This window comes from Dendronephthya gigantea, unplaced genomic scaffold (assembly GCF_004324835.1).
Source record: "Dendronephthya gigantea isolate DGI-Jeju-01 unplaced genomic scaffold, DenGig_1.0 000042F, whole genome shotgun sequence".
NCBI lineage: Eukaryota > Metazoa > Cnidaria > Anthozoa > Malacalcyonacea > Nephtheidae > Dendronephthya > Dendronephthya gigantea.
In genome coordinates this window covers 642,030-658,551 of record NW_021163052.1, presented here as the reverse complement: position 1 = coordinate 658,551, position 16,522 = coordinate 642,030, and the positions used below count along the sequence as shown (strand labels likewise).

The window sequence follows — 16,522 nt, the reverse complement described above, 5'->3', positions numbered from 1 at the left end:
GTTACTTTATTTTATTCAACATTGTTCAGGGGGAATGGGGAATTGAGCATTGAGGGTCATTCAGTAAGTAATTTAGGGAAAATGTACGATTATACCATTTTATAATAGATTTTTAGTGAAATTAACAAAGAGTCTCCAAGTCATTGTAGCGCTAAAGAAGGATATGACGTACGCTTAAATTTGCATCGAACGAATCTTCCGGATTCAAATGAACTTTTCGCAACACTTGCCGTTAAAAGCCGGTCAAGAAACATGCGTATGTGTCTCTTGAAAGTTCAGCCTGCCTCTTTCTGAAACCGTCCGTGTAGTAAAATGTTACGCAACGAAGTTTAAGCCTTCAAGGAACATCATTGATTCGAATGTCGGATGTCCAACCTCACTTGAGAGTCAAGCTTTACATAGGCGTGAAAACCCAATCCAAAGCATTGTGGATATCTTTGTCGAAATGGCACCGTTTTGACACCGATAAGTGTGAAATCTATTCTAGATCAGATCAGAGTTCAGATTTCACACAAATCAAGCACAAAATCTGCAAAACAATTGACGAAGTCGATCAGTCTCCGTTAATCTTGTGCGATTTCACTTGGCTATCATTCAAAATTAGTCGAGAAAACTCCGAAGATGCTATTTTTGCAGTGTTTCTCACGCGAAAAATCTCACCGCAGAGGTACTTAACAAGCCCACGAGGAAGTGTGCCAATATTGTTATTTATTTCATGTGTTTGAAGGCTTTGAAGGCACGCGATCAGAACGCGCGTTGCGCCTGTGCGAAGAAAAATATCGTAGATACGAGATAATTTGATTTCACACAGAACGGTAAATAATGACATTTAATGATAAATGATTATTGCGACCGCGCGGAAATTATTCTAATTAAGTGCTATTCGATTGTAATTAAGCGATAGATTCGATTCATAATAAGCAATATTCTGCTCAAATTATAAATCCATATTTGCTCATTGTGTATAATTGTACAGACAGGCAATCCGCAATAACCGTGGTGTAAATAATGCAATCAGTCACAGGAACTCTTTGCAATTTTTGGAATCAAAATTTGTCGCCCGGAATCGAAAGTTCACGCCTGCCCAAAAGTGCGTTATTTTGAACTTATTAAACACATCATTTCGTTCCAACTTTCTCCAAAGATTTCCTTTATTATCACTCTATCCCATTCAATGTTGTTTCACAGCGTGACAACAGGAAACCTAAGAACACTCGCTAGACTTGGCCCCTGCAGGCAACTTCATCGTCAAAACAACATATGATTTTTGACTTTCCTCTGTGTTCAAAGCTCTTAATCTGATATAAACTAGCCGCAGTTTTTCGCCAAAACATAGAATATATTTCTGGTTTCCTTGCGTTGTTTTCCCTTTGCGTTGAATGCTGTTTATCTGAAATAGACTCCGCAGGTTTACACAGTCTTATGCATAGATTTTAATCTCTCTAAATGAAGCACTGGCTATCGCGAAAATTCCCAAGTCAATTTACTATGGGGGAAAACACATTCTCTCAACACGTGTTCTCTTGTTGTTTTTTATTAAAATGTTATGAGTCCATACAAGATGGTTTTCCGGAGCGCATAAATACAGAGAGGACCCAAACTTCATGCTATCAACTTCCCACAGAAGGAATTGTATTGAATGAACCCTTTGGAACGGTATTTCTTCACGCGTCTACGCGTTTTGTGTGTGTTATCTTTGGGAGGTCGAACAATAAATGTCCCACTTGTATTATTCTTTCTTTGGATTCCTCAGCAGGATGCAGAAGCCATACATAGACCTAGCATATCCATACGATTAGAGCTGACGTTTTTATTATTATTCTCAAATATATATATGAAAGGTTTCACACCCCCTCAGCTCTTTGTAGTTGCTTTGAATGAAAGGAATTTCTCAGAATTAGTGTTGAATTCTAAGAAGCCTATAGCAATTAACTCGTGTGGTCATATTTCCATTTTGAAATGGCCATTGCTTCTGCACTGTTATAGCACTGAAGGCAAGGCATAATATTTCTTATAGCAGGGTTAGAGTTCCCGGCACAACACCGGTCTCAATTATTGGTTGTTTTGATTAAGTTGCGAAGAATTCCTGCAAACTAAACGACAACAATGCGGCTGGCGTGTGATTTTAGACATCGCTAATTGAAACGCTTGCTGTCCATGCATTGATGATTGAGCAAACAAAATGCAGTACGGATTTACCACAGTTTGTACATCTTTTCTTCTACCGGTGTAACAGTTAATCGGTAGTTTCATCGTGGATATAAGATGTCAAACTTTCTTTTCTATTAATCGTTAGTATCGTCAGAAATGGCAATTGTTCTCTGGTAGTCACGACTTTAGTTAGTTTTTGTTTCTATCAGGTTAAAATTAGGCTTTCAGGAAGGATTGATTACACAGATCTTTTTCTTGTGAATTGTGATTCGTTCTTTAAGTAATGGAGTATAGCCCAATTCAAAGGGAATCAAAGCTAATTATTTCTCGAGTTTTGCCAAGAAAAAACGGGAGAAAAACTCAATATCAACTGACATGGAAAAACATAGGATCTCCAGAGATTGTAACAAAACAACACAGTGCATGATGATGACCTGGATTGACGTCAATGCTTCGATCACACCCATCCGAGCTATGATGGTAAAAATCAACCATCTCTATAGCTCGTATTGTCTCCTGTATATCTATATTCGCGTCACCTGCGTATATAATACTAGGCATGCAATGTTGATAACGCCAATTAGAGTTCAACCCACATTGGGAAATTCAAAATTCCCACGCACCGGCCCAGTGTGTAGGCCGACGCCTGCCAAAGCCAATCTACGGTGAGGCGTTGACTGCATGGGGAAGAATTTTTGTATTGCTGACGCGTGTGCCTGATAGAGTTGACCGCAAACCAAAGAGGTCCAACAAAAACCACTGTATATATATAGTCATTCTTAAAATAGCATCGCTCATTACGTGAACTTCACCACCGAAATACTGAACGCGATATCAGTATTTAAAACATTTCAAAGATCGTCTTTCAGACTTATTTCATTTGCATTTGAAATTAATGGCCCCCATTAACTTGCAATTCAATCAACCCCACGTCTTAGGATAATTTTCGCTTAATTATCGCACACAGCGGTTCTCGTGTTAAAAAACAATGCAATTGGGCGCAGTTGACCTTGTGTTTAGTTTCGCCAAGCACCCTGATGGATTAACAGCGTGAGGATTGCAGATACGTACGTGTGCACTCAGGTCCTGCGTCGCCGCGTTGAACCGTTTCGAGTGTCGCGTGTAATTTACGGCAGAGACGCTGTTCTTTCGAATTAAAAGGCCCCGTAATTGAAGTTACGTTTGCGTGCGCGTTTCAACTGAAACACGTTACGCTCAAAGATTCACGAACAGGAGAAACAATAAGTTGATCTCCGGTCAATTAGATGAACTTGCTCTTATCTAGGATGTAATGAATCAAGATTTTCTAGTTCGATTGTAATAATGACATTCGAATAAACAAACTTATCGTGTCTCCATCTCGGAGTAATCTTGCTAAATACCGTAATATCCTAGCTCATTGATAACCTTGCACGGGTACATCATAAAACTGATAATAGCATCAAAAAATAACCGGCGTTCGACATAATTTGCGGTGATAAGTATATTTAGACGCATTCGGATGTGGACGCCACGTCAGGAAGCTCTTGGTAAAGATTCTTTCATGTTTTGATCAATCAAATGTGTAATTTTCTAGCATTTTCTTGAAAGAGTTTTGTGACTAATATGACCGTTCCAGAAATAACGCGAAATTTCTCCTGAAATAACCCAAGAACCACAATGATCGATCCCCACTGAAGTGCAAAAAAGAGCTTTTCAGGACGTAAATAGCAAGGAATTTCTCTTTTCATTTCTAGAGATAACTACTTGAATGTTCAAACAAAGATACTCAAATTATATCACTTGAAATAAAATAACTTCATAAAACATGTAGGTCGTATATAGCGACGCATAGTTTGGAGTTGCCAGAAGGTTATTTTGTTTTCAGAGTTTGTATAATATCTAAAGCAGTCACAAATACGGTTATTACCTGGAGCCAATTTGGCGAACAATTCCAGGCGTCCTGTGCAATCAAGCCTTGGCCTGATTGCTAATACAATACGTCTGCTGCTGACTAACTTGGAAAATCGTATTAACGCTAAACTCCGGAAATAAGACATGTTTACAAGTATCCACTAATTGCTGATCTCCTGTATTTGCCGAAGGAGAGACAAATGATTTAATTTCTGTTTGTCCTAAATTCTCTCTTAAAAGCCATTTAATGTAATGGCCAGCTTCATTAAAATTCCCACCGTCCAAGTTTTTGCGAAAGACCGACGCGTGAATTAGGGTAATAAAACTAAGATCGCATTGCGTCAGAATAAAATTGCACTTTGATATGTGTCTTCGGTACTTTATTAACGCTTTAACAGACTTTTATTCATCATTACCGAGTTGTAAATGGACTTGTAAGTGCCGAAATTTGGATAATTTGCTCAAAATATCCATTCGAATTGCCGGTATACGCACGATGGAAAATTGCGCTGACTCGCGAGACAAAACGAAATATAAAGTTTCAACTACGTTCATAGCTCATGCTGACAAAACACGCGTAAAAATAACTTTACCTCATAACCAAACACGCAGCAATTTTATTGAACGAATTAAGCGTTTCCTATTTTGGGAAAAGCAAAATATAGCTATCACTGTCTAGAAATTTAGAAAACACGATTTGCAATTGGAACATTCATAAATTGTGCACATTGTACTCGCTTAATTGCATGTACCCAGCTACTTGTAGCTTCTTTTTGCCTTCTGAAGAGTATAATTGATTCCTCTTCTAAAAACAGTAATGAGTTGCATTTAAGGTGATGATTTAAGAGTCTTATTAAGACATCTAGGTGGTGTAAACTTTCAGTTCACGCGGTGGTTTGGCGCCGTACTTGGGGCTTTTTTTTATTTCTTGTCGTGTTTATTTGTGTAGCGTGTAACAAGCGCGTATTGATAAAAGGATTAAGCGATTCTTAATAGTCCCTTGTATGTTTCTAATGCATGTTTGAGTTTCACTGTGCCCTAGAGGACGTGGGGCGGTTTCGTCTCAAAGGCAGACCGCGCACACACACACAGACCTCGTGCATGTGAGTCGGTTTCCGTTTCCTGTAAGTGGTACTTGCTTAATCAACATGGTTACTGAAAATATATCGTTGTGTCGTGGGTGTACTACAGGAAAGTAGCGATGATTAGCGCGGAGTACAATTTCTATTTAAGAGCAGAAACGAGCACATCTTGTGCACGGTTAGAACGCGAGATCACAAGGCGAAAGGCGATATTTATCTCAGTACCAAGGCACTATATTAATTTATCAAGAATGTACAAGGTAACTATTTGCTTTCAGTACGTAAATACGAGCAGCCCGGCTAAACGTTTTAACACGTCGACACTTCAAAACAATTTAAAATAGTCTGTTTCAGTTTTGAAACTTTCTAGCAATTTGTACAAGATTTGAAACGTGTCTTGCTGCTGTTTTTGAAATCTACTTCAAAATCTGTCTTTTTACAATGTATTTTTGGATAGTTTTATTGTATGATTCGTTTCTACTATATCTGTTTTTGGGATGTGTAAGAGCAATCCGAAAACGTTTAATGGATTATGTACTTTTTAGTTCAATCTATACAACACACTTAGCCATTGTAAACAGTCTCGACCACTCGAGGTATATTAAAGTACTTGGTCTGGATGGTTTTGTAGAGTAAATTTAATAGTCGCATACTTTTCGCAATTTTCTCTGATCTGTAATGGAAAGAATGGTTGTAAAGATTTGTGTAAATATTATAATCCCCTCACGTGTTCCATTCATTGGGACCAAGAATGTTTTCATTGATAAATTTCTCGCCTTTGGGACCTCTTCACATTTGTTCTTCAATTCGATTCGATTACAGGACGACACGTGCTAATGTTGTTGTAATTTTGCCGTTCCACGAAGCGATCTCTTTTGCTTTCAAGCGATAGCTTGTTCTTTAGAAGCTAGCCAGGAATTTGAATTATTCGTCAATAATTTGATCAAAAATTCATTTATTGTCTCGAAAGGTTTCAACACCCATGGGCATGAGGGCTTTTAAAGTCGTTTAAATACTCATTTGTGAAATAGCTTCATTTCCTCTTTCGAAGTGATTTTTGATTGTCAGACGTGTGGCAGTTTGCCGAACACACTTGAGCAAAATATGCCTCTCCTTGGAACCAAACGTTCGTCGGCGAATGTTCTTTTCTTTTGTCAAATAGAGCTATGTACTAATCGCTTTTTAAGCTGCCTGAAAGCGTTTTGTTGGCGTTTTGTAATCCTGAAAACGTTCTAAATCGTTTCAAAGCAAATTTATTCAAGAGGCTCGTAAATTTTTCGCCGAATACGTCACGCAACGTCGCTCAAAGTTGAAGGCAAATCACTTTGAGATCAAACAAGCCATCGCATTCAAATTGAAAGGGTTATGTGTAATCATTGTGTCATGTAAATGATCGTTTCTTTCGCAAACACGGTCTACATACCACAGGCGTCCTCGTTCGAGCCGAAAAACATATCCCTTCGTATTTGCTACATGCGTAAACACTAAACAGTGTTGTTGCGTTTGGCAGCCCTTGTACGAAGTTAACGCGATCGTCTTGGTTTTCGTGTGATGGATTTTCATCGAGTAATCGGATGTTACCTTCGTGGTATATATAAAGCTCAACAATTCGTGCTCGTATAATGAGAAAGCAGCGCTTTGTAAGTTCACGTTCAAAAGCTCTGAAGCGAAAGTCTCCCTCACTCTAGAGGTTTTGTTGCACTTTGCATGAGTTTGTTTTTACATGCATGTGATCGCATATTTAGTGGTAAAATCGACCATTCTCAAGATCTTTTTGTTCTGTTCTAGGTGTTGTGTATATTTGGAGTGGTTCTGGTGTGTTTGAACACATTTACTGTTGTTAAAACAAGCCCAACTAACCGCCGAATATCAAATAGTTTACAACGACGTTTGAAAAGAAATCTTACAAATCTAGCGAAGGCTTTCAACTTATCACAAGGATTTGCAGGCAGTCCTAGAAGGAGTAAAGTGAAAAAATATCGTTTGAAAGACAGATCAACAGCATTGTTGAACGGCTTAATAGACCGATCGTTAGTTAAAGCCCCATCGACGAATACTCGCAAGGTTATGCTTTTTTCAAGGAATGGTTATCTGCTTCAGATATCAAACAATGGATTCGTAAACGGGACCCATGACATGAGTGATAACGGTAAGTACACGTACGGCTTTGTTTCTTGATATTAAACATTTTTAGGAAAGTAGCCGGATCTTGATTTTAAACAAAGTTCGAGGTGAACGCTTCCCTGACCTTGACAGTGAAACATATTGTTTTGATCATGTTTGAACGTAGTGAAAAACACTACGCTGTTTACTTCTCGTGACTCGCCAAATCGGATTAAACAGCTCCTGGATTATGAAATGGCTCATTCAACTGTTCTTACGTTAGTATTTATTTATGATATTTACTTTACCAAAGCTGTTAAGGCTACAATGGGTTTGTGCGAGCGTCCTTTCCGCTGGGTTTCTCTCCTTCCCCATTTGCAACAAATGGCGCGAAAGTAAGCGAAGGTTTCGACATGTCAATTTCACACTATAAAGCTTTACAAAGCTGTACATTTGATTATATAAGTCGGAAGAGGCGATCTAAAGCCTTCAGCACTTCTTTGGAAATTTTGTAGCGTTCTCAATGGGACAGGAAATCACTTTTTTATCGTGTATCTGCGAAATTTCGTGAACACAACGAAGGTGTTGCGCCATTTATAATATGTTTTCGAGTTCATGAAAAAAAATCAAGCCTTTTTCTCACGGGAAGCTACGCTCTATTTACTTAGCCTGTGACTTTTCGCTTCGGAACGACATGCACAAGATGGCATTCGTTCAATATCGTGCTGTTTTGAAGGACAAGGGGTCTCTTTCAAACGTAACATCGGAGGGGTCGAGAAAGACGCTAGATTGATAGTGTAAATTGAAGGTCGCGAAAGAGATCGTGTCGGCGATAAAGTGGCCACAAATCATTATTTGACAGTAACAGATTTTCATATTTGCATTAATTGCCAGCGAAATGAATGCCAAATTGCTTTCCTGTTCCATCTCTCGGGGGCGTTCATAATATTAAAATTCGAAATATTGCTTGTGATGGCTTCTCGCCTACAGCTTTACATATACGATCGAAAAGCTGTTGTTTTAGTTTATCATTTGCTTTCATACCCGCGCTTCATGGTCCTTGCAGCTGGGGAAATAACTATTCGGCAAATGCCCGAAGCTATCGATCCAATCTGGCCACGTTTTTGTGTACAATTACGTTACTAGGGTTTCAAAATAGATAGCATAGCTCTCGAAAAAATTTTGGTGAAAATGAGTGTAAAATGTCAATGAGTTTACGTGTGTTTTGCGGTGAGCTTCATTAAATAAAAGCTGAAATGTGATCCTTTTGTGATATTGTTCCGGATCGCATTTTTATTGGTTTCTGACCGTGTTTAATCTCATTTTTGGACTGTAAGTCAATTTCCCCCGACTCCATTCTGAACAAACATTCTATAAACCAATTTAACAAGGCGGCGAGATCAAACTGTACAGGCATATAGAAATATCGCTAGGTGTCAAACCTTTGACAATCTGTCAGACTTTGTCTCCACGCATTTAGTTTTATCACTTTGGCATTTGCAATTTATGAAATCGACTTAGAACTAGCAGAAGAAAATACATACAAAAGATTCATTCTGCAGAATGTGCAAGACGAAAATATGAATAATTTCTAAACTTGAATGAACTTAGCAGCCATTTTATTCACTACTTTCACTTTTCGGTTTATTTCAGAGTCTGTCTCGCATTTTATAATCTTTACCCTTAATAATAAAGACATGAACGCTTTCAGAAAGTGGATAATCGATTTGTTTTCTCAGACGCATAAAATGTTTTTGTTTCTGATGGATGCAAAAGAGTTGCAGAAACACAGTTTGACGTTTTCTGGATTGAATCGTTTTCCCGGAATATAGGATTTAGCAGCCTGGGGTAAATTTTGGGAAATTAAAACCGCATAGTGTCCCTTTAGTGCTAGTCCGCGTGAAGGTATTCATGTATCTAATGATCTTTTGTCGATATTTTTAGTTTGGTTCGAGCTTCAGTCAGTCCATGTGGGCATCGTTCGAATAAAAAATATTAAAACGGGTAGATATCTGGCTATGGAAGAAAACAATGGTAGACTCCGTGGTCATGTAAGTAGATTTAAAAGTTTTAAAGTTCTTAGGCTTTTGAAGCGGTTCAGATACAACCAGGGCGTTGGATACAACCAAACTGGGAAACATACTGATTCCCACAAACATAAATTCACATATATTCAATGTAGGCCTAATATTTTATTTTGTTCGGCTTATCAAAGAAAGAGCTAAATAGAAATCCAACTTCATTAAACCGGTTCATTTCTCCTCCGTCCCAATTTTCCATGCAGCCTGCAACACCGAGCCATATATAAGAACCTGGAGTTCTCGTCATCTCGTTTTTCTGAATGTGTATCGATTCCAGAATTGCAGCTTTGCAAGATGCAAGCCCGAAACGTTCATCCTAAAACATCGTTTTCTAATATCAAATTTCCTCTCGTTTCACTTAAACCGCGTGGTCCTCGTATTTTAATTAATTTGGCCTCGGCCAATTCAGCATTTTTTGGCAACGCCTTCACTTGGCTCTATCATTTCCGAAAGTGCCGCGGCAAGTTTCGAGGGTGGCCCATAGACTATGGTATAGTTTGCAGCTGACTCAATCAAAGGTTAAAGGTCCTTTCAAAAGTTCAAGTTCAGACAATTTTTTCCCTTATTTTGGTACTCAATTCCATGACCAGAATCCACGAATTTAATCCTAAATCTGACCCTAATCCTTACCCAACTGCTAGTCCTAAAGGATTAGATAAAGGATTAAATTCGTGGACATTTTTACACAAGTTTCAAAGCTACGTGTCTGAACAAACACAATGGTCAGTTACCGTTTTCGCGCTTAGCCTGATTTGAAGCTTTGTCGTTTTTAAAATGCGACCTTTATTGGAATATAGCGCTGCATCAGCGCCCAGGCCGCTGAGAGACTTCAAAATCCATGCGAACTGACCTAAACTTTTTCAATTGTTGTTCCTTTTTAGACTCGTCTTTCATTGAAGACGTTATTCGTTACGCATGAGGTGAAAACGTATCATTGGTACAGATCGTACACAAATAGCAATTGGTATGTTGGTATACGTAAGAACGGCACCCAGAAACCGGCCCATCAAACCGCGGCGGACCAGAAAGCCGTGCTTTTTTTCCTAGTCCCATTCAGCACATAATGGAGTCGTCCCCAGGCTTCGTGCGTGATGAGGAGTTAGCGTTGTAACTTCGGGTGCACTGTGGTATACAAGTGTGGATAATGGTCATGAAATGCCGGACTTATCCCAACGTGTCTACTTTTGACCCTAAAGCGTCGTTAATGTTCATATAAAAAGTTCTTAGCAGTGTTGATGAAGAGCATTCGTGCCATAGTACTATACTTAGGGCAATAATATGAGTGATATTGGACATTCCTCTATATAAATAGTCGTGTTTTGAAGTTCAACTTCCAGTTCAAATCAAGCGTTTGTTTTTACCGCAAGATTCTGGCCGTTTCTCATCTCAACGAAGGAAATCGTGAAGGATGATCGAGAATTATAGACGGTGAAATCTGCTTCGCGATTTTTATCACAAATGAAGCAATTTGCGCAGATATTTGAGCAAGGATAATTATGGTTGGCTTTGCTTATTTATGGCGTCCATGAACATCGTATTAAAGTTAGTGCGCGTTTCCCTGCGATATTTTAAACTCGCGTGCAAGCGTCGACTGGCCATCTTATATAGTCTCTATGTAAAGTAGTATATTTGCTAGTATTATGCGTTCTGATAGTGTGTGCGCGCGTCTATTCGCGCAACCGCGCCGAAGTTATTTTCGACGCGCAAACTTTAGTCTTCAATTTTATCGATCTAACCTCGCTTTTACACAGAGTTTTCACAAAAAATGTCATGTCAAAATTTGAACTCAATTGAGCTCGATAGGAAAACAGTTCAATAATACGTGATCTCGTCCGATAGTTCGGACACAATCCACACCAACGAATTCTTAGTAAAATACTCTTTCCATCTGAAACGTTTTCCCTCAAAAACGCACCAACCAAACAAATATTCTCCTGACTAATAAGCCTGCAATGATTTAGGTTTTCACTGGATATTTCTGATAAAAGAAATGGCAGTAAACGTCTCTCTTATTCAGAGAGGTTTTCTGTCATTTATACAAAGAAATGCATGCAAAAAAAATCCGTGTTGTTTCACAAAATATTTTGTACAAAAAAGTAATTTATTGTCATCTCAGGTATTTGAGGTGTATATCTATAAATAATATATATTAGTATATTCCCTATTTATTTCTATACATTGGCGTAGTGTGGAAATAAAGTAATGTAAATAATATAAGAGTGTAACTATATTTACACGGAGATATTTAATGTTATATTAAAGTTAAGATATATGTGAAATTAAAGTATATCTTTATCAAGCAATGTTGGTAGTCCAGTTTATTTTCCCGGCGAAAACCATGATATACACTGGCTGGTTAGAAAGCTCAGAAGACAATGCTATTCTGCGCATTCAGACTGCATGTTTGTCAACAAGGTTTTTGTGTAGACTTGTGGCTTGTTTCTTTTCGAAGGATAATGTATTATGCAAGATAAAATAACTTACATATAACAAAAAAAAATCTAATCCATCCATTTTACTGTACGGATCAGTGAGATGAACCACTGATCCATAAAAGAAGTCCTGGATGCATATATTAATGAATGAATAATTAAAACCTGCATAATTTTTAGCAAAATAAATGGTGGCTGTTCTGTCTTTTTGCTCTTTATTTTTCCATTGCAAAGAAAACAAGTTTTAAACGTACGTTCACAACTTGTTCATCACAAAAAGGTTGGCTTTCGTACTCAGTTGGAAATGATCTCGTTTTTAAAATGATTTTTTGAGATACTATCCGTCCAAATTTTTATGAATAATGTGTTGTATATGGTCCACTACTTCTACTTGAAGTCTTGAACAGCACGATATCACAAACGATATCATTGTGGGCAGTGAAGCAAAGATGACTGCCGATAGCAAGATCTTAAGATGAGATCCTTTTCCGTGGCTCAAAGAAGGCTTTATACACAAACTGGTTAACTTCAACGGAACACGAAGCTGTTTATGATATATTTGCTTCGAGTGTCGACTGTTATCTTTTATAGTTTAATTGTAGCTAACGTGTTTATATAAATCAAAAAGGCACAAGGGGTATAAAGCAATGGATTCAATGGACAATAGTTACCTATGGATTGTTATTATTGGTTTTATCATCGCTTTTATTCTCGCACTGGGTCTCGGAGCAAACGATGTGGCAAACTCGTTTGGTACATCAGTTGGATCTAAAGTGCTAACCTTAAGAGATGCATGTATTGTGGCAGCCATTTGTGAAACGTCTGGGGCTGTCCTTGCTGGAAGCAAAGTCACAGGTGCATACCCCAGACTACAAAGTTTCCCCACTGATTTCTCACTGAAATTCTGTTTGTCTCTGGGAAGTGTCCGACATAAGAAATCATCTCAAAACTGTCCTAAATCTATTAATTCTAAAATATCTAATTTTCAGATACAATCCGGGGCAAAATAGTTGATACAAGTAATTTTGTTAATGGAACTGAGGTTGATTTGCTAGTGGGATCACTTAGTGCTCTGTCAGGCGGGGCAGTGTGGTTGATCATTGCGACCGCGGTGAAGCTTCCTGTGTCGTCAACCCACAGCATTGTTGGAGCCATGATGGGGTTTGGGTTGGTGGCATTTGGTGGTAAGGCAATAAAGTGGAAGGAATTTGGCAAGATAGGTAAGATGGGTGGATGGTAGCATGCTTCCACCAAGGTCACATTTTTCGTTCAGGCTTGCTTTGTTTTCATGCCATTTCTCACATTTCCAAGAATCTTTGTTTTACATTTCCGTGTAGTGGCCTCCTGGTTAATATCCCCACTCATGGCTGGAGCCATCAGCTCGTGTTTCTATCTGGCGTTACAATATTTTGTTCTCAAAAAGGTGAAATTTTCTCTGTCAAAAACTCAGGTGAAGAAACAGCAATAGGCATTTGTATTCGAGACTAACTATATGTTTATTTTTCTAGCCTGATTCGTACAGTGCTGGTCTGATTGCCTTGCCAATTATCTACTTCATAGTTATATCAGTTAACTTATTTGCAGTGTTTTACAATGGCTCTGAAAGTAAGTAATGCTTGCTTTCTAGATGTTGTGTTATGTTTGTTGCTTCCACCAAAGTATAGTCTATAATTGGTAGTATTATTTGGCTTTCAAAATCCTCTACTCTGATTGCAAGCAAAACTCATTATCCGGACTGTTGTGTGTGTTACAATACACATTAATGAACTTAGTGTAAGTTTCATATTGTAACAGTGTGTATATTCTGTATCTAAACCAGTATCCCAGATGTCTCATGCAGTTCAGTCGTATAATAAACTGGTTATTGACCTCGCTTGTTCACTCTGTGCTGTAAAATATCAGAGGTTTTTTGCATGGACCTAGCTCGTTCATCACTTGGTCCATAATAAAAACAGTATTGACAGTACTGATATTTTACAGTACACACCTCACACTCAGTCAATAATCAGTTAATATAGTTATCATATTTCCACCAAAGTATAATGTATTCCATGGTCATTTTTGGTATGAAATTTTGAAATGTGTTTACTTGTTTTCTTAAAGTGCTCGGCTTCGACAAGATTCCTCTTTATGGATGTTTAATATTGAGCTTTGGGACTGGTCTTGTTGTAGCGCTTCTTACGCGCTTTCTGTTTGTTCCCCACTTGCGGAGGAAAATTGACAAAGAATTTGAACTGAGTACAACTAATGATTCTCAGCTCAATGTTGTAGATGAAAATAGTGAAAAAGGTATTTGACTATAGTCTATAGTGTGTGGAATGTAATTTTGAAACTGAAGTGATACTGTAGTAACCTTGAGAAAGAGCATTTTGGAACGGATAGCTAGAGCTATCCAGTATATATAAAGTTAGTTTAGTTTAGGTTTCCTTCTGTAGTAACACTGAATCAATTTTGGAACGGATAGAGCTATCCAGTATAAATAAAGTTAGTTTAGTTCAGGTTTCCTCCTGTAGTAACACTTGATCAATAAGAGATGATCCTTACTGGACCTCTAGGAAGAACAGTTTAGAACTGATAGAGCTATCAAGTATAAAAGAAGTTAGTTTAGTTTAGGTTTCCTTCTGTTGTAACACTGGTTCGATAAGAGATGATCCTTAGTGGATCTCTAGGAAGAACAGTTTCTTCTGTTAGAGTTATCCAGTATTAGTTTAGTTTAGATTTTATCCTGTATTACACCTGGACCTCTAGATCTGGTTTGGCTTAGGTAATAAATCTCTATATCTCCAGATAAAGATTTTAAAGAAAAGACAAAGTTGTTAAGTAGCGCTAGCAATAGTGACTCAAACAACAAGAAATATAGCGAGGGGATTATCAATGAAACTCCTCCAGATGATAGAAATGCTGACACTGCAGCTGATAAACAGTCACCGGAACCGAGCAACCATGAAGTACTTACCGACGAGCCAAAGACCGCCAGATTGCTGGCATTTGTTCAAATTTTGACTGCCTCTTTTGCGTCTTTTGCCCATGGCAGCAACGATGTTAGGTATGAACTTTTTATTCGACAACTTATTGGAGAGTACCACCTACACTAGACCACCACGTTTGAGATATCTTTTTCAGGTAGTTCAGACACAAACCACGACAGTTTATTGTAGAATACTACCTACACTAGACCACCACGTTTGAGATATCTTTCTCAGGTAGTTCTGACACAAACTACGACAGCTTATTGTACAAAATTACCTACACTAGACCACCACGTTTGAGATATCTTTCTCAGTTAGTTAAGACACAAACCACAACTGCTTATTGTAGAATACTACCTACACTAGACCACCACGTTTGAGATTTTTCAGGTAGTTCAGACACAAACCATGACAGCTTATTGTAGAATACCACCTACACTGGACCACATCCAAAAAAATCGGCAATCAAATTTTAAAGTGTGTTCATTTTATTCTTTGCAGTAATGCTGTAGGTCCTCTTGTTTCTCTATGGTTAACATATAGATATGGTGTTGTTAATTCTGAACTTAATACTCCCATTTGGGTCTTACTATATGGTGGTATTGGTATATCCATCGGACTGTGGGTTTGGGGAAGACGAGTTATAGAAACCATAGGAGACGAATTGTCTTCTATTACTCCGTCAAGGTATGGGTTAGTTTTAAACTGTTCTTCCTGGAAATCCAGTAAGGATCATCTCTTATTGATCCAGTGTTACTGCAGGAGGAAACCTCATCTAAACTGACTTTATTTATACTGGATAACTCTATCAGTTCTAAACTGTTCTTCCTAGAGTTCCAGTAAGGATCATCTCTTATTGATCCAGTGTTACTACAGGAAGAAACCTCAACTAAACTAGTTTTCCTGTATTTAGCCCATATCAGGAATTGACACATATATCTTACGTCTTTAGCGGTTTAATCATAGAATTTGGTAGTGTGTGTACGGTCCTGATCGCCTCAAACCTTGGAATTCCTATAAGCACCACGCATTGCTTAGTAGGAGCAGTTACTCTGGTGGGTTTAGTGCGATCAAGAAACGTAACGGACTGGAAAGTGTTTAACAATATCCTAATAGCTTGGCTTGTCACCGTTCCTGTGTCAGGTAAGACTATACCGTTTAACTTCTTATATTGTATACTTGCTGTATCCAGTGTAATATTAGATCAGTGATTTCAGTTCGCTCATTTCAAAAATATTTTTCATTTATTTTGATTTTCATTCAATCATCTAAATTAACTTTCACTTTGCGATAATTTTTTGTTTCCTCTTTCATGATTACAGGCCTATTATCAGCCGGGTTATTTGCTGTGCTACGTCATGCAATTTAACTAATTTAAACAAGAGTTTTGTTTGAAAAGAAGCTTTTGGAAATTCCAACATATACAGTATTGGACGTTTATAGCAAAGGTGTTTATTTTGTTAATAATAGGTTGTTGAATTTTGTATATATTGTAGTATGCAATAAAGTCTAGTGTTTATTAAAATACGTCCAAACTTCTATCAATTTGAATCATAACAATTAACAAGTTGAAAAAGTCGTAGGGCGATGACCGCGATGTACCCTAATGGCTAATCTCTCCCTCTCCCCCCCGCCCCCTTATAACACAGCGAAATTACCCTGGGTACGAGGCAACCTCGTACCCAGGATAGGCTGTTTAACAACTTGTAAAATGGTTGAACTAACAGTCGTGTGACAAAGTTAGCTGGCTAAGGAAAGGTGGGGTAGTTCGTAGCAAAAACTGTGAGATTAGAGATTTGATAGTGGTCATA

General features: G+C 38.1%; 2 protein-coding genes across 3 annotated transcripts; both read left to right on the top strand.

Moving 5' to 3' along the window:
- The first annotated feature begins 5,314 nt into the window (after window positions 1–5,314).
- Window positions 5,315–11,570, top strand: LOC114526995 (fibroblast growth factor 1-like). 2 transcript variants are annotated; one of them, XM_028548552.1, is made up of 4 exons: window positions 5,315–5,386; window positions 6,915–7,275; window positions 9,174–9,280; window positions 10,192–11,570. In XM_028548552.1, the coding sequence occupies exons 1-4, from the start codon at window positions 5,378–5,380 to the stop codon at window positions 10,372–10,374; spliced, it is 660 nt and encodes a 219-aa protein (XP_028404353.1). In that variant the 5' UTR covers window positions 5,315–5,377; the 3' UTR covers window positions 10,375–11,570. The 2 variants fall into 2 exon arrangements, with proteins under 2 accessions (XP_028404353.1, XP_028404352.1); XM_028548551.1 differs by lacking the exon at window positions 5,315–5,386 and adding an exon at window positions 6,159–6,766 and having other exon boundaries at window positions 10,192–11,569.
- Window positions 11,571–11,932: 362 nt separating this feature from the next.
- Window positions 11,933–16,204, top strand: LOC114526901 (sodium-dependent phosphate transporter 2-like). Its single transcript, XM_028548436.1, has 9 exons — window positions 11,933–12,597; window positions 12,732–12,962; window positions 13,080–13,165; window positions 13,251–13,347; window positions 13,846–14,031; window positions 14,530–14,788; window positions 15,213–15,398; window positions 15,664–15,854; window positions 16,034–16,204. The coding sequence occupies exons 1-9, from the start codon at window positions 12,390–12,392 to the stop codon at window positions 16,078–16,080; spliced, it is 1,491 nt and encodes a 496-aa protein (XP_028404237.1). The 5' UTR covers window positions 11,933–12,389; the 3' UTR covers window positions 16,081–16,204.
- The last annotated feature ends 318 nt before the right edge of the window (window positions 16,205–16,522 follow it).

Excerpts from the sequence above, each read along its gene's own strand:
- LOC114526901 (XM_028548436.1), top strand. The coding sequence starts at position 12,390 with ATGGATTCAATGGACAATAGTTACCTATGGATTGTTATTATTGGTTTT. Across the intron at positions 12,963-13,079 it reads GAAGGAATTTGGCAAGATAG|TGGCCTCCTGGTTAATATCC; the intron begins GTAAGATGGGTG and ends ATTTCCGTGTAG. Across the intron at positions 15,399-15,663 it reads TCTTCTATTACTCCGTCAAG|CGGTTTAATCATAGAATTTG; the intron begins GTATGGGTTAGT and ends TTACGTCTTTAG.
- LOC114526995 (XM_028548551.1), top strand. Across the intron at positions 7,276-9,173 it reads CCATGACATGAGTGATAACG|TTTGGTTCGAGCTTCAGTCA; the intron begins GTAAGTACACGT and ends CGATATTTTTAG. Across the intron at positions 9,281-10,191 it reads ATGGTAGACTCCGTGGTCAT|ACTCGTCTTTCATTGAAGAC; the intron begins GTAAGTAGATTT and ends GTTCCTTTTTAG.